Source organism: Archocentrus centrarchus, chromosome 18 (assembly GCF_007364275.1).
Source record: "Archocentrus centrarchus isolate MPI-CPG fArcCen1 chromosome 18, fArcCen1, whole genome shotgun sequence".
NCBI lineage: Eukaryota > Metazoa > Chordata > Actinopteri > Cichliformes > Cichlidae > Archocentrus > Archocentrus centrarchus.
The window spans coordinates 2,859,043-2,876,916 of NC_044363.1; the positions used below are offsets into that span (position 1 = coordinate 2,859,043).

The 17,874-nt window shown below is 41.8% G+C and overlaps 1 protein-coding gene across 3 annotated transcripts; it reads right to left on the reverse strand.

The window, feature by feature from the left end:
• Positions 1-526: 526 nt before the first annotated feature.
• tkfc (triokinase/FMN cyclase) lies at positions 527-12,355 on the reverse strand. Of its 3 annotated transcripts, XM_030753712.1 has the most exons (17): positions 12,277-12,355; positions 11,240-11,429; positions 11,046-11,150; positions 9,349-9,536; positions 8,526-8,604; positions 8,337-8,426; positions 7,868-7,902; positions 7,706-7,790; positions 7,524-7,613; positions 5,909-6,025; positions 3,046-3,165; positions 2,525-2,662; positions 2,346-2,452; positions 2,132-2,238; positions 1,308-1,341; positions 1,113-1,205; positions 527-1,034 (listed from the first exon to the last, which is right to left on the reverse strand). In XM_030753712.1, exons 1-17 carry the CDS (start codon positions 12,280-12,282, stop codon positions 876-878), a joined length of 1,743 nt encoding a protein of 580 aa, XP_030609572.1. In that variant the 5' UTR covers positions 12,283-12,355; the 3' UTR covers positions 527-875. The 3 variants fall into 3 exon arrangements, 2 of the variants coding, with proteins under 2 accessions (XP_030609572.1, XP_030609573.1); XR_004021395.1 differs by lacking the exon at positions 1,308-1,341 and having other exon boundaries at positions 897-1,034; XM_030753713.1 differs by lacking the exon at positions 1,308-1,341 and having other exon boundaries at positions 903-1,205.
• Positions 12,356-17,874: the final 5,519 nt, after the last annotated feature.

Genomic DNA, 17,874 nt, shown 5'->3' on the forward strand with positions numbered 1-17,874 from the left:
CGTAGAATTGAAACTGTTGATTTACTGGTCAATCTACATTCCTACATTCGCATATGGCCACAAGCTTTGGGTAGTGACTGAAAGAACAAGATCGCAGATACAAGTGGTGGAAAATTAGCTTCCTCCAAATGGTGGCTGGGCTCTGTCTTAGAGACAGTGGAGTTTAACCATTCGGGAGGGACTCAGAGTAGAGCCGCTACTCCTCTATAGGAAAGGAGCCAGCTGAGGTAGGCTGTCTAGGATATGTCCTGGCCACTTCCTGGGTGAGGTGTTCCGAGCAAATCATACCAGGAAAAGGCCCTGAGACAAACCCAGGACACACTGGAGAGATTGTCTCTCGGCTGGCCTGGGAACACCTCAGTGTTTTCCCGGAGGAGTTGACTGGAGACCCCAGATAAGCAGGAGAAATTGGATAGTGGATTCTCTCTTCTCCTGCACATCCCTTGGAGCTTTTTTTTTTTTTTTTTTTTTTTTTAAATTAGAAATATCAAAAAAAAAAAAAAAAATCACAACATAAATCTATTCATACAGTTTTCATTTATCTATTTTATTAGTAGAAACTAGGAATGTCCATTCCATGATTCAGCTGCTCATACAAAGTTCATATGCATTCAGCTTTTAATGCAATAGGTTTTAAAGAAAACACCTGAGTTATTTTTACCATATAACATCACACTGCAGACTTTATACTTTTTTCCTTTCATAGACTTAATTTAACAGTTTGTAATGACTCACTCTGTGTATAGTGTGAAAATTAGCTTTCAAAATCCTTAACTATGCATCACAGAGTCAAATTATTTTTTTATATTAATCACTGTGGTTTCACAGTGTTGGTTAGGTAGTATTAGCACTCTGCTCTTTTCCTGGTTGGTGAATCACTTCTGCCCCTCGAGCACTTCCAGGACAGTTTTCATGATGGTGGCTACAGCCACAGCGCCGGGGTCGGGCAGGCTGACCAGGTAGGGGGAGATGTAGCTGGCTCGCCCAGCCTTTGCTGTAAGGTTACGAGTTGCCTCCGCTCCCGAGGCAGCTTTCTGTGGAGTCAGAATGAAAAGGAACACCATGAAGAAAAATCTGCTGAGTCAGCAGTGCAACAACAGGTGGCAATGTACCTCCACAGCAGTCTGTAGCACAGCCATGTGTCCCCCAGGTGGAGCTGTTGTCAGCTTCATCAGTTCATCGACTGCAGGACACAAAGCATCCAGCTACAGGGTGAGAGAAACAAGAAATTTCACACAATAAAATATATTAAATAAATCAGATAAATAAGATTTTTTTTTTTTTTTTTTTTTAAATCCAATTCTTACCATTGTTCTGTCCCCGGGGGCAGCACCACCGTATCTAGCAGAAAGTTAACATTTAAAGGCAGACCTGGGCATTGTACAGAAATCTAGAGCTTCAGTTGGAAAACAAAGTGGACAATTTTGACTTCATCACCTCGGCAGAGCTGCGATAACCGCTACACAGCCCAATCGCTCATGTTTGTACATGCAATAACAAAAGACTTAGATTACAGAGGAGCTGGCTGCAGTACACTCAACTACACAACAGGAATGAGTGCTTGGACAGGCTGGGAATGAAATGGGACAAACTATCCAAATCTGACAGGGAAAAATGTTGGACTTTTGAAGTGGCTGCAAGACGAAGTGACTGAAATGAACCCAGAAATTAAATTGGCATTTTTGCACTGTATTATACACCAGAAGGTGTTGTGTAAGTCAGTACTAAAAACTAACAAATAGTTCACTTAATCATCAGGGCAAGAGCTCTGAATCACAGTGTTAGACTTTTGGAGGAGAATGGCAGTGAACATGGTGACATAGGCTACCACACAGCTGTCAGGTGGCTCAGCCTGGGCAAAGAGTACGGGACCGGAGAGCAGAAATTTGAGGGTATTTAGGGACAAGGATATTCCAGAGCTCTCAGATGCCAAATGGAAGGCAGCTCTTGCCTGTACTAATGAATGAACTAAATACCAAACTGCAATGAAAGGGTCTATTAGCACATCTAAAATAGCACGTGGAGAGCAACACGCCAACAGTGCTGATCAAGATCAAGAGCTCTGAAACAGCAGTCATATAGCCACGTGAAGAAGACTGAAAGAAAGGCACTCTTATTATCGAAGCCCTACTTTTTCATTGCTTGTGTCCCAGCATTCATAGCACTGGCCCAGGCTGCAGCGTCGCTCCGCCCCTCAGTGACACGACCGGCCGCCGCAGTGAGGAACAGACTGTACAACTGAAACATACTGAGCATTAGTATGTGTGCTTGTTCTGATTACAGCAGAATAAAGCTATCAAACACCACTTTAAAAATAAATAAATAAAAAAAATAAATAAACCCACCGCTCCTGAAGACCCGCCCATTTTTTCCTGCACCAATCCAGCGAGGATAGATAAGAGCTGCCCGGGGCAACCGGGAACCACATGACTCTGGAGCCACTCCTGAATGGCTGAACGAACATCTTCACTATTTTTGCAAGTCCAGCTTGAATACACTGATGATGCCAGTTACCATTTCTTACCTCTAGCAGCCTGAGCGTGAGTGTTCCCGCAGTCTCCATCCCCAGAAGCACGGTCCAGGGAATTGAGTTCTTCCTGCTTTTCCAACAGAGTGGAACAAATCTTCTCCAAGACTTTACGCATCACTGGACTCAGTGGTCCTGCCAGGAACAAAATAAAAAAACTTCCAGCTTTTTTCCTATTTTATTAGCATATAGATAAGAAATTATGAGTATGGCTAAACAGTAAAAGGTAATGGATGTCATGTGTCCTTATTGTTATTTCTAATATACCTTCAGATATTGAAAGCACTGCTAGAACACATAATGTCCTCTATTAAAATAGAGAAATGTTCAAAAAGAAAAGCCACCATAATTTTAGCTGCAGTTCCATTAATGACCACTAGACAAAACAATGAAAGGACATGCAAGTTTAAAATTTCAGTTTCTCTTATTAATATTTGTTCAAAATATTAAGGGTTTCATAGAGTTACACACAGGGATGCGTTTGCAATACACAAACCCAAAATAGGTTATGAACCAACCTTCAGAATGTTTCTCCTCTTGAGGCCGTTTGCTGGTTGTCAGTGGCTCTGTGATGTAGCTCCGCCCACTCGAGCTCACACTGCTGAGGTTCGGCCAGGCAGGGGCACTAGTCTTAGCATCTGGGTTGGATAGAAGAGGTGCGTGTGGGTGTACTAGTAGCATTTGTAATTTAAATCTGTGTGTCTGAACCCATATGTGTTTATTTACATACAGTTGGGGTCAGTTGCTTGCATTCGCCCATCATGGGCAATTTGGGGATTTTTAATGATGTCTTTCAACTGTTCTTTTCCAGGGTGGAATGATCGTACATTTTTAATTACTTTAAAAAGAATTGGGTGCACAAGTGTGAATTTATTTTGGATTTTCTCTAATCCACACAGGCTTAAATATAAACATACACCCCCACTAATATTTGGTTAAATGTCTCTTAGCAAGTTGCACTTCAATCCGATACTTTTGGTAGCCATAACAAGCTTCTGGCAGGGCACTTGGGTGGCTCAGTGGATGAGTAGGTGACCACGTATGCCGCATGGCGGTGCAGACGGTACAGGTTCAAATCCCAACCTGTTGCATTTACTGCTTGTCTTCCCCCCAACTCTCTCCTCCCACTTTCCTGTCTCAAATCTGTAAAACTACATAAAGCTGCAAGAGGTCAAAAAAAATAAAAACAAGCTTCTGGCATAATTCTAGATGGATTTTTGAGCACTCTTCTTGGCAGAATTAGAGTTCAATTAAATCTGTTAGTTTCCTGGCACAGACTTAGCTTTTGATGAGTGCTTGTGATCGCTGTCCTGTTGGAACACTCAGTCGTTTCCATGTTTCAACCATCTAGCTGTTGATTTGAGGGGAAGTTGAAGAATTTGGAGGTAGCCCTCCATTATTCCATCCACTTTGTGCAATCTACCAGCTACCACCACCATGCTTAAAAGTTGGTACAGTGTTCTTAGGTTTGAAAGCCTCACCATTATTCCTCCAAACATATCCCCTGTGGCCAAATAGCTCAATCTTTGTCTCATCTGACCATCAAGCTTTTCTCCAGAAGGCATTTGGTTTGTCCATGTGGGCAGCTGAAAATTTCAGTCGAGCTTGAAAGTGTCAATTTTGGATCAGGGGCTTCTTTATTGTTTGGCGCCCTCTCAGTCCGTGGTGAGGGAAAATGTTGGGATTTTTATTACCTTAATGCTGACATATATAGCTATTGTTGTTATTTTTGTTTATCACATTTAAACTGTTTTCCACTGAAATAAAATCTTATTCAACTTGCTACTTTATTGTGTGTCTAGAAGTAATAGGAGGGTTTGAGGCCTGTTGAATTGCTCTTATTCATGAACAGGACACTGAAGCTTATGTCACCTCTCTGTAGCAGCCTCCTTTGGTCGGACAGGCCCTCTTAGATCATCCTCAAAGCATACTCATCTTCTGCTCTAGCCCAGTGTTGAACCTGTTGGTCATTCAAATTCATGCTTAAGGGTCTGTACTCATAAAACTGCCTTTTTTGGGTTCATGCACAGGACACCCGTCATACAGCGTGCCCAATTTTTGAATTACTCAGGTGGTAAAGATAAATCTGTCCAGTGAACCTAACCATGGGCTAACGTGCTTATGTAGCACAGCCAAAGATTTTGGAAATGCAAATCAAGAATGTGTAAATCTGTCCATGCAACAAGTCTGGGGGCAATTTGGCCCCCACTTTCTCCCTCATATCTGGTCAGTGTAAGTGTGGGCAGTTGTAAATCCTTCTCCAGGAGTACCATAGGATGGCCACAAGGAAGTTGTTACTGACAATTACTGTGATGAATTTTTCTTACTGTCTTGTTGATGTATTGAAGATGCTCCGGGATGTTTGTGCATTTTTAGATAATGTCAGTAGAATTAATGACAGTTTCTAATGAATGTTTGTAAATCACTGACTGTGCACAAAACCTTAGACAAAGAACAGCAAAGAGTATATAAGTTGATGGGTAGCAGTAGTTGGGGCAGTGTACGTGTGGTGTGGGTGCTGTTGCTGTCCGTTTTTCCTCTTGCTAACTGCTAAGGCACAAACTCCCAGGAGGCTACTGCTTGCTTTTGTTTTTTGTAACTTTGTCTGTTAATAAACCTTGGTAACAAAACCTGCTCATCTCCAGTGATTTTTTAAGGAGTCTTGTTCTTCTGCTGAGGAGCCTTCTCGCTCCATTGGGATTATTTTTCTCCTGCTAAAAGGGTAACGGGAGTGTCGGGCCTCGAAACCATCAAAAACTGGTTTCATTGTGGACACTGGTACTGGTGTTCCAGCAGTTTCCAGTTCATGGCAGGCTTGAGTCTTGGTGGTTCCTGAACATCGTAACATCTGAGGGTGACAATTTGGCTCTTCCTCCAGACTTTGGCAAGGTGGTGGCACATCTGAATAACTTGTGCTTATATACACAATGGTTTGAACTGATGATCTAGGAATCTGCAGTAGTTTAGAAATGGCTCCAAAAGACCTTCCCAGCTCAGGTCATACATAGATCAGCCACTCTTATCCTCTGCTCCATTAGTAGTTTCTTACTTCAAAGTTCCAGGAAGTATTCTGGCTACACACTGATGAATTTCACTGACATTTTATGGTCTCTGCGCTCTACTTAGGGCTAGTCTCTTCTGCACCATAAGGGACGCTTCAGGCGTACAACTTTCAGGCTTGAATGCTCTCACCTCTCATTCCTGTCGTACACTGGATTTGTTGCTTCCCTTGTGCTACTTGTGCCAAAGTTGAGTTGAATGATTGGTTGTTACTGCTATGAAGATCATGGCAGCAAAGACTGAATCTCTGCATACTCCCCAATGTTCTGAAAAACGTCCTCACGAGTATAGAAAAACAAACCTAAGTGTTTGAAAACCTACCAAACAGCCTCAGCGTCTCTCGGTCGGCCTTCATCAGGGTCAGCGACACCCCCGCCATCTCCAGAGAGGTCATGAACGAGCCGGACATCACCCTGGCAACCACCACTCCACGGCTTTCTGTAAAAACCACCGATCATGTTCCAGAATATCGGGATATGTTAACCCCTTGTTCTCCTGCCAGCCAAAGCTTTAAGTAGCATTCTCCAACAATCAAATCACATCCATCATTTTAAGATGTCAGCAGTGCATTTTCCTGTTTATTAAATAACAAGGTTTAAAAATATTCTTAAGTTAAAACAGTGAATATGTGAGAGAAACACAGTAAGGCCCATCTAAGTCTGGTTAAACGCTTACCACCTCTAAAGTAAGACCACCAGCTCTGATCATTCTTACAGCAAAACTGCATCGCAGGGGTCTCCGGTATCATATCGCAACACCATCTCCCTGTACCATGACACCCATGTGGTGCTGCTAATTCCTGGTTAAACCATGCTAATCTGTAGCTTTAATGTTAAAATTAATACATTTTATTAATGACAAATAAAGCCCAACAAGGCCAGGCTCCTGCATATAATGAGTTGTTAGGTCATGTGACCCATGGCACTAACAATGACCGTGCATGGTATGACAGGGGGCTTAGTGAGTGAGGAAGGATTTGACTCAGAAGTGTGGAAGTGGAGTCATATGTAATGCTGTCAGGAGGTGAGATGGAAGATGGTCCGACATTAGAGCAGAAAGGTGAAGGCTCAGAGGAGGATATACCAATGTTTGAGGAGCCTGAGCTGGGGCAAAATTATGAAGAGAAGAAGTACTGAGTGAGGAAGGGATCTGAAGTTGTGAGATTTGGCTTCCCTGGCACAAACTGCAGCAGAGGACGCTGGCCTGCTCATATACACCGGCCTCCCATGGTCTCAGCAGACTAATGCAGCCTTGTTACACTCTGTTTAAAAGAGGTCTCACCAACAGAGTAAAAGAAAAATGATCTGACTTAACTGACGTGTGTGTGTCTGTGTGTATATATATATATTCAACTGAAAACACTCCTCTGACCTCTCCCCTTCTGGCTGCATTGTCTGGTCCTCCTCCACCTCATCTCCTGACAGTAGTAAGTCTGATTCCTCCTCTACAATTCTGAGTAACAAAGTCCATGTGCTCTGGTAGCACAGCCCCCACAAATGTGGCATCAATAGAAAGCCCAGGATGTCCTCTTGACAGTGCAATAGGACTCATATAGATTGTATACATGGTGCTTGACAGAGGTCTCAGACTCATGCTGTCCACAGAAGACAAATGAATTGCTGGGTCTTAGGAGCATACACAGCAGGTGCAGAGATCTGATCAGGGACTTTTAACTGCTCCACGCTCTCTTATTTTAAATTCAGGTGACCACGCTTTTCGAGGTTGTAGCTCCTAAACTCTGGCACAGCCTTCCTCAGCCCGGACCGGCTGAATCTGTGGTTTGTTTTAAACACTCAAACTCTTTCCTGTCGGTTAGCCTTTACTTAATCTTTGTCCCATTGTTTTTGACCATAGTTATGGATGCATGTTAGGATGGATGTAAGTCTGTGTGCTGGAATCCATCTTTAAAGCTTCACACACACAAATACTCACTCACCCAGGCAGATGATGGCCGCTCTACTAACCACAGCCATCTCCAGGCAAGACAGAGCTCCGAGGTTATTCACACACACAACCACACTGTCTCCTGTAGGAAAGAGGAGGGGGGGGAAACCCACACATGGAGCAGCAGCACTAACAGTAAGCATAATATATGAGCAATAATATTATTTAGTGGACCTGATTTCAGTGGCAGATGCGATTGGCTGCTTGGGTTGGTCATGTGGTCTATCATGGTTTTGACCACCTCATCAGCAGAGGCCACCTGAGTGACAAGATCAGCTGAGTCCATATAGCCCAAAGTTAATAGCACATTCAGGCTGTTGTTCAAATCTGACTCACCTTTGACCTCTTTATTCCAGGTTCACCGTGGATACCTAAAATTAGAAGCGGAAGTCCACTCAAATCAAAAGACCCCTAACTGGAGATTTTTGACATGCTGAAATTCTAACATCCTCATCTCATCATTTGAGTTAACTAATCCTTTGGAGACACTTTTGTTTCAGTTATACTATTTTATTGCTCTTAATTGAACTCATACACCACTATTGGGTGGTATTAATTTATTTTTCTCCAAAATATCTGTCTGCTGGATGTCAATAATGAAGATTAGGGCATCTGATCTGATTTTAAGTAGTTTCTCACTAAAACATGTAGACAGCATTCATTAGCTCAGGTAGAAGTTTAATTCTGGAAATAAAAAGTCTCGATAGCCAATATCAGACCTAATGTCACAGACTGCTCCTAACTCCCTACTAATCTCTCCCTCTCACAATTCGACCTTCTCCATCTTCCTCTCATCATCCCTCACCCAGCCCGAGCTCCATGTCTCCTGGCGCCAGTTCAAATGTAGGCAGGCAGCCTGGAACGCTGCATGGAGACAGACTCACCCCCAGGGTGCCTGGAATACAAAACAAGCATCATTAAGAAAAGTATCCTGTGTTTCCACCAGGTATTAAGTGAGGGAGCAAATTTTAAAAAAGAAAAAATAAAGACTCACCAATCCCCTTTAAAACCTCTGTCACCTTGGAAACAATCTGGTCCAATGAGCAGCCTTCTTCTGCTAAAGCACCTGCCAGCTGACAGAGAGCAAGACCGCATGCTTAAAAGGCAAGAGTTTCTATTAAGAAAACTACTACATACATCTAAACAAAGTATCCATGTTATCAGTCCGAATGATGCAAAAATATGTGAAACAATGTTTCTGCAAGTTTCATTTTTCCCCTTCTTACATGTAGTGACTAATGCAAAAACAAAATAATTCGTATATTTCTGTATATTTTTCAAGTTCATAGCATAAGATATACTTTCCTGATCACTCAGATTTAGGAAATTACTGTGTTAGAGCAGCCAGAATGTGAAAAACAACCCAGATCAATAAAATAAATACAATATCATAAAACAAAGTGGCCCTGGAAGGTTAAAAAATAAATAAATAAATAAATAAATAAAATACACAAAGCACTCGATTTAATAGAAAATAGGAATAAATATGAAGGGTTCAATAAACCAAAATTTTAAAAAATAATACAAATGAAGAGTTTAATAAATAAAATGTAAAATGAATGATAGTATTGTGGGTCTTATGTTTATGTTGCCTCATGTAGCTTTAGTGCAGCATTTGTACCATTAAGACATGAAGTCAGTTCACAGTTCTTGGGGAATACTGCTACTGTGCACCAGGTTTTATTTAAGATTGAAGTTACACAAGTGCAGTGATAAAGTGGTGGAATACCCTTTTAACTCAACATACACTTATACTGGTCTTGGTTGAAAGCTACAACCAAGGTGAATCACACATGTACAAGGCTGCTGTTGTGTACCTTGTGTATGAAGACGGTGCCACACAAGCCTCTTCTTCCGGCCTTACTGGGCTGATCAAAGGCGCAGTCTTCTGCAACTATCACCATGTCAACAGCAACGCCCTGGTTACAAGCCTGCTCTGCAGCCAATCCAAAGTTGAGGCGGTCGCCGGTGTAGTTCTTCACGATGAGAAGGACCCCGGAGGCTCCTGTTTTAGGAAAACTTGTTATTTAAAACATTTAAACCTGCAGCATGACACAGACTGTATATAAAGGATGGACATGGCTTCCAGGACTAAAAATAGTGAAGCACCTGTGTTCTTTCTAACGGCCAGCAGGGGGTAATTCCTATGGCTGTCCTCTGGCATACAGTTCATAAACTGTATTAAAGTCTATGAGATAAACGCTTTCCTCGTGGGTTTCTGGCCACATTCTCCAGTTTTAAGTTTTATAGGTTATAATATGGAGGTAATTTTATAAATTATGGTCCTCATTAGAGTCAAAGAAAGATAAAGTGGGGTACACTTTAGAGTGGGCCTGCCTTGTGATTGACTGGTGGCTACCCTATGAGCAGTATCCTCAGTTTCTCAGTCACCTTCACCCTTCATTCACATGGAGACCTTGCTAACCATTAGGTAATATTACGAAGGCCATGTCCATCTTTTATATGCAGTCTTTGCTCCCTTCTGGCAGTGAGATTGCTACAACAAACGTAGTTAAGCTGTGGTTATGATGGGTGTTTGTCCTCACCATGGATTTCTTTCTTTATTATCCTCATCCTTCTTTTGGTGGGTTTCTTTTTTTTTTTTTTTTTCAAAAATCAAGGTCTGTGACTGCTCGCAGTCAGCTGCTGTCTTCTTTGATGAATTATGATAAAACTGCAATAAGACGGAGTCAGTCTGCTATCTTTTTGTGATTGAATGGGTTCAAGTTGGCAATTAAATGCAAACGGTCTGTGATAATACAGTGATTGTCCCAATTAACCAGTGAAAACTGCAAATTCACATCATCTACTCAGGTTCAGAGTCCAGCCAGAATCTCAGAGATTTGAAACAGAAATTCCTCCACAAATAGCGACGTAGCTGGTTCAGGATGGCAATTTAACTGCTAAATGATACAGGCGCTCAGCAACCTTTGCTTTTATATTGGAATATAACCAAAATCCAACCACCTGGTATCCAGCTGAGTTGACTCCACTACTGCAACCCTACTGATTACCAACATAATGCAATCAATCTGACTGCATTTATAAATTAGACAGCAATTATTTGTGAGCCTGATTGCAGACAGTCTGAGTTGGACAGCTGGAGACAGGTTGCTTCAGAGTAGATGGGTGAGCGAGTCGGACCCTCCGTGACTGCTTGCAAAAAAAATTCTAAAATAAAATCAAATAAAATTCTAAGCAGTCACTGGGGAACCACCAATTTTTCCTAGCTGAAAGGAAGCTGCTGTATAATTTTTTACGCAAGTGTAACTAAGACTCAGACACACCATTAATGGAAAGACACAAAACACACAGATTTATGAGCTCTTTTGGCAAAGGCTCAAATATAAAAGCTCCAACTTTAAATAAACATTTACATTTATTTTTAAAGACAAGCAGTTGCACCACACTGTGCTGTACATGCACCAGAGTTAATATACAAGATCAGTAATTAAATATGCACTACCATCTCTCACACACCCCTCCCAAAAAAAAAAACTGAAGGACACATTACCTGCATTGTGCAAGGAGAGAATGGCAGCCAGGATGCTGGCAGGAGGCGGAGACGCAAACACTCCTCCTGAGACAGCCGCCGACAGCATCCCAGCACCAATATAACCTGAGGACACAGAAAATTGGAGGAGGACAAATCAGAGCCGAGGTAATCAGAAGTATCCCGTGCTCAATTTTAAATTACTCAAGTCCTACCTGCGTGTGCAGGCTCGTGGCCCGAACCCCCTCCAGACAGCAGGGCCACTTTGCCCTTGAGGTTTTGGAGGTCAGACCGAAGCACGACTCTGTGGCCCTTCAGCAGAGAGAGGCCCCCCGAGGCCCTGACGAGGCCGAGGAGAGCCTCATCCACGCAGCTGTCTGCTGAGTTAATCAACTTCTTCTGAGGCTGAAAAATAAATAAATAAATAAAAAATAAATAAATAAAATGCATTATGCTTAAAATCTGGATGCATTTGGCAGACTGTCCTGCAGGAAATGATTTAAACCACCAATTATAATATTCCACATGGGGATAAATTAGTTACATGTCAAGATAATTTTTTGAAAAAGAAAAGAAAGAAGAACAATTAAAGAAGTAAAAACACTTAAGCACTACTCAGTCAGGCAACAGCGCCTCTGACAGGCCTTTTTTTTTTATTTCCAAAATATAAAGCTAGTTGTGAGCCACGCTGCTTTAACTGCTGGTGTTGCTAGTTTTCTCATTCATATTCAAGCAGTGTCAGCTGTCCTCATTGTTTTCAGTCAAGCCTCAAAGACACAGCTGAGATGGGATTCAGCCTTAAAACGTCACATACATGCGTATGGATTTGTTTACTGAGTGTGTGGAAATCACAAATATCTGAATTATTAAAGTCCAAGGGTCAGTTTATGAGCAGGTGCCACACGCGCCTTTAAGCAGGTTGCCTGCTTTATGTCTACATTATGTGTGTGTGTCTGTGTCAGTGAGTTCTGAATTACAGCAACCTCGTAAACACACGGTTAAAATGACAGCTGACAAAAGCTGCACAATAATAATAACGTTTGATTTGCAGCAACAGCGCGATTACAGCGTTTCCGTTACCACGGCATGGACTCTGATCCTTCCGAAGTGTGCAAAGCACTGCGAGCCCAGCCAGGCCAGCAAAACCCTGACACTTCGTGACAACACATATTAACAACCAGACAAGCGCATATCTTCACTCATGTTCAAATACATCGCTTCAAATTATATAACTTTTTTTTTTTTTTTTTACCTCCATCTTAACTTTTCTCCCTCCCTCTCCCTTCAGACAGCAGGCAGAACGAGCAGCATCAAGCTAGCTGCATTCAGTCTGACACCTGATTTAACTCAACTGTGCCTCCAAAATAAAAGCACATTAGTTTATTTTTTATGTGTGTATATAGCTTGTGAAAATATAAAATACATAAAATTTGTATAATGTTGGCTATACGGCAAAGCTAGACTGAGATAAGCTAAAAGAGCTAAAAGATGTGAGGCCAGCTTTACACTGATGGTTTTATTTTGAAAACATTTATTATTTCACACGAGAGAAGGGAAACGCCAGCCACGCCCATTTTTTGTTTCCGGAAAATTGTTAAAATTGGTCTGGACAAATTGGAGCGGAGTGATTTGACATACTCCACCTTTGCGTCTGGGTGTTTCTGCGGGAATGACAATAATCAACAGGTGTTTAATGTGAAGCCAGAGTGAGAAAATCTGCTGCTCCTTTTGTATTCTGCAAGCGAGGACTGAAAGCACTGTGTCAAAGAGATTTCAGTTTATTCCAGCTGATTTTATTTGTATAGCCCAATATCACTAATGGAGGTTCAACGGGCTTCGAATGAGGTCACTTACATGTTAAATCAGTTATTAAAGAAACAAACAACCCATCAGAAATACATACTCATATGCACGGTCATAGTACAGAAGTAGAAATAAGTAATACAATCCTCCATCCATCCATCCATTTTCTTCCGCTTATCCGGGGCCGGGTCGCGGGGGCAGAAGCCTAAGCAGAGAAGCCCAAGCGTCCCTCTCCCCAGCCACCTCCTCCAGCCCATCCGGAGGGACCCCAAGGCGTTCACAATCCTGTGAAACAAAAACAGAGAAATATGAAAAAAGAGATGATGAAACAAAAGAAAGAAAACAGTTGTTGAAATAAAAGAAGTCAAACGCCAATGTGAAGACCCAATGAAGATGGTTTGAATGTGCCAGATTATCAAATGTGGCTTTTATTATTATTATTATTATTATTATTATTATTATGCAGAACCACTAGCTAAATGGCAGATTAAAAGGGTGTTTTAAGGGGAGTTAAAGAGAGTCTCTTGAACTTATCTGCAGAGTTTGCATCTCCAATATTTAGAGGTTGGCTGCTCCAGAGTTCAGGGGCATAAATTCGGAAAGCTCCAGTCACAATTTTTTTTTTTTTTTTAAATCTGTGAAGAGTATCTGATAGCTAATGGTTTGGCTGTGGAAAAACATGGATTTTTAATTGTGGTGCAAATTCTCATTCTATTTGCCAGCACACTCACTTTACCTTTAAATGTAAGTGACAGTGAGGAGTTAAATGAATGCATTTGCTTGTGTTATTTGTGGACATACTTGGACCTTATGCAGTATGTAGCCCCACTATTGATCAGAGGTTTCAAACTCATTGTAGTTATTTGGTTGCATATTTAACCATTGTGGGTTTAACAACTGTCCGTTTACAACAGAGATGATTAAGAGCTAAAAACTTCCCTTTGTTAGGTTTTTGGAATTAACAATTTTACTTTTGACTTTTTGCTTTTGACTTTCTTTTAATCATCCAAACAACTTCAAATCTAGAAATATACATTAAAGTTCTGTCTGTGCTCCATTCCTGTTTAGTAATATTTGTATCATCACAGCAAAAATGGCAGCACATTTATTTAAACATTAATTATGGTTTACTTTATGAGAAAGTTTTCAGATTATGTGTATGCATATATTTATATATATGCAGATATAAATATGTATGTATGTGTTGTATATATGAGCCAATTTTTTTAGACTACCACCCAGTGTAAGGTTTATGCCACAGCTGCCATAAATTAACAGTATTGGTACTTAGCAAAATGACTTTTTATGTGTCTGTAATGGTTAATCCATCAGTATGCCCAAGCCCTTTAACTGAAATGATATTTTAATGCTAAAATATATATTTAGGAAATTTCAAGTTTACTCTTTGGCAAAAAAAGCTGAAAAAATAGTAAAGCACTGCTTTAAAAAAAAAAAAAGATGTCAAATTATGGTTAATTACTTGGATGCTTGAACAGAAACATTTGTTTTATTAGTCTAATGTTATTCTAATTTCTGAGTTCTGAAAGAAGTCCGGTGTGCTGGCTCAGATTTGGGTATAAAAACATGAACTCAGTTTGTTATTTGTTATTTAGTGTATAATAAATTTGTTAAGCACATATATTTTGACTTTTGTCGCTATTTTTATCTGTTATTTGAATTTTGTGTAATTTTAGACTTTTGAATCTTGAATTAGAAGTAACACACCATTTAAACAGCGGAGTAAAAAAAATCTCGTTTATTTTATCAACCAAGTAGAGGATGGAAAATTCCACTGATCAATTTAAATGTATTATTAATTAAATGTATTTATTTATTAATTTAAAAATAAATGTATCTCACCCAACTTTCTATTAACAACATTAATTAGTCCACAGGTCCCCCCTCTTCCAAACATTATGTCCCGTCTTCCTACCAGAGAGGGAAACTCCGCTCACTCGGGCTGCTCGGTTAAAATATTAAACCAACCCTATGGTTCCTCCTGCCATGACGCAAAGATCCCGGCGAGTCCGCTCCACTCGGCTCGGAACCGTCCGGAGCAACATGCAGGATGGCGAGTTTGGAGACAGCCGCCGAGCACGAACGTATCCTGCGCGAAATCGAGAGCACCGACACCAACTGTATCGGACCGACACTCCGGTGAGTGAGTCTCCCCCTCCCCACCACCACTCGGCTTCCCGGGGGAAAGCAACGCTGAACGCGCGGCGTCACCCAGCTTGTGGGAGCCGCGGCTAGCTGGCTGCGACTAGCGCCGATTCAGCGGCTCCTCGAAGACTCCCGGAGCTTGCTCAAAACTTTAACCCGTGTGCTTCCATTGTCGGACAGCTAGCCGGCTAACTTTAGCAAACATTAAAGCTAGCTAATTTGCACTTTGAGCAATAGTGTGTGAACCTGAACGGTGAGCTCTGGTTGTCCCGACAGGCTGTTTTTTCATCGACATTGTTAATTTAGCTTTGTCCTTAAAGTTTTGGTAACCCGTCCACTGGAATTTCAGCAACTTTGGCTAACATTAAGCTAAATGAGCTAGTTAATTGACATTCTGCTCTCACCGGGGGACTAGGTTGTTTCTCGTGGCTGAGCCTTCTGTGTTTGACTGAGTGGCTCTGGAGCCTTTTGGGGGAATTTGTAAACTTTGTGCTGGAGGGGTGAGTGTTAGTGGCTCTGCGTATCTTATGAGGCTGTTAGCAGCAGTTTTATCTTCGAGTGTCAAGTGCAGCAGCCCTGACAAACCCTGCCTGTGCCAATGAATGAAGAGAGGCTCAGTCCAAACCCTCCCGAGCTACAGAGAGACATTTGCTGAAGCTTCTTACTGAATGTTTAGTGTATTTATCAATAATTGAGTGGAAGCTACACTTAAAGGCTGAGCGACCTGCCTTGTTCCTTTTCCTCTGTTTGGTTTCTCAGCCCCATTAGCAGAGGAAGGTGCTTCATTTTGTACCTGAAATGGCTCTCATTCGTGCTTATCATCAGCTTTCAGATCAGAAAATATACGACGAGCCCTATAAAACACACAGGAACAGCGTTTTGGATCTAAACAGAGGCTGTGTTTAACTTAAGATAAATACAAATAAGAGCCAGGGATTTCTTCGGAATTGGCCTTTGAGGGCCCTCTGTGAAGAAGCTTTGTTCCTGAGCAGCGGTGTTTGCACTGATTGTGCAGAGAGGAAACGGGCAGTGAATGAAGAGGGGAAATACAGCAGGCTATTAAAGGCTTATCAAAGGTGTGTTTTTTCCCTCTGCGTTGGTCTCTTCTGGCCATCATGAGGCCTGTCTTAACTTTTTATTCAGGCCAGCTGCTGTGTGTGATGGGAAGTTAGAGCAAGCTGAGTGAACGCACTCTGTGTGTGTGTGTGTGTGGGTTTATCAGTCCTCTCCAGATCCTGTTGCTAAAATGACTTGACAACTTTGTGCGACACCTCCGGCAGCCACATTCTCCTCAGTGGATTTGTGTGCCGTTATAATTTTTTTTCCCTGTGCGTGATGTTTCATCGTTTCCAGTGCCCCTCTTCTGTCCAACTCAGACTGTGTGTTTCCACTTCACCCCGTGTGCACTGGACACTCTTAAAATATACCGGCACAGTCTATGTTTGGAACTGTCAGCTTCATCATGAGCTAAACTTAGTCCAGACACTTAAAAGAGGGAGTTTTGTTTGCAAAGGAAGGAAGTTGTTAATTTTGCATGTACGCGTTTCAGTGGGAAATGAAACCTTTCAGAAGCCTTTTTTTTCTTTTTTTTTTCTTAACTGTGGATATTCTAAAGGGATAAAAATGTTTGTCCTGCTGGTCAGTTGAAGCATATAAAACACTTAAACAGCTGGTAATTCTGATTGATAATACTGTTGGTTACAAGGACAGATGGTAACTAGTCATCAGCTGGCTTTTCCTGTTCTAAAATTCCCGCTATTCCGGCTAAATATACATGTCACATGTAAAGGGAGAGCCCAGACAGTCTTCAGAGGAAGCTCTTGAATTCACGCTCTCATTCTTTGGGTCACTGGCCACAGTTCCTGGTCACAGGTGAGGGTGGGAGCATAGATCGGCCGGTAAATCGACAGCTTTGCTTTCACACTCAGCTCACAGTCACTTTTACTCCTCCTCCAGTATTTTTGGAGGCATTTCTGTACACATCTGAAGTGGTGACAAAATTCCGCAAACACTTTCCATTACTTTATTTTTCAAAACTTAATTGAGAGAATTGGCCAATAAACTGATAGTGAAAATAATCAGTTCTTAAACATTTGGTTTTGCTACATCTTCTGTAACTCTTTCTGACTCATGGCTGTTGTTCAGATGCTGCTCAGCCTCCACCAGTATAACTTTCCCAGGACCAAGACTCCTCAAAAACAGCTAGGAATAATCAGGTTGGCAATGAGAAGTAGGGGTGTGTGTGCGTGCGTGCGTGCGTGCGTGCGTGTGCGCATGTGTCTGCAGCGGTGGTGTGCAGGTCGAGGCTAGCTGCAGAATTCCTCCCTGACAGCATAAATACGAGAGGAGCAGCCAGCCGGCTCCCTCAGGTTACAACATTCACTCACAGATTCAGAGGCTGTGGACGTGCTCCTCCATAGCTTGTGTTTAAATACTGGTATACTGTGTGTGTGGTTGGACCTGTTTCATCTGCTTTTTGCTCTGTGACAGCTGGGATAGGCTCCAGCCCATCCTCGACCCTGAATTGGACAAGCTGTTAAAAAGATCGATGAATGGATATTTAAACTTGGTGCTAATGAGTCAGTGAAGTCCTTCATGGTGAACCCAGATGTGCTTTTGAAACAATTCAGCTTGTTGTGGTTGCCACAGGTCTAGACACTACTGTAAAAACTGTCACTCAGTATATTGATACCTTACAGTGTCAGCTAAACCAGAGGTCTGTGTAGAGCCTGAGGATTATCTTGAAGTTTAATAGTGGGGGGGGGGGCTCAAAATTCATGGTAGAAATCCCACAGTGTCAGCCATGAAACTCATTCAGTGTGTGAGTCATTTTAATTAAAATTTCAACAATATCTGCTGGCATATTTGAACACAAGGTAAAAGC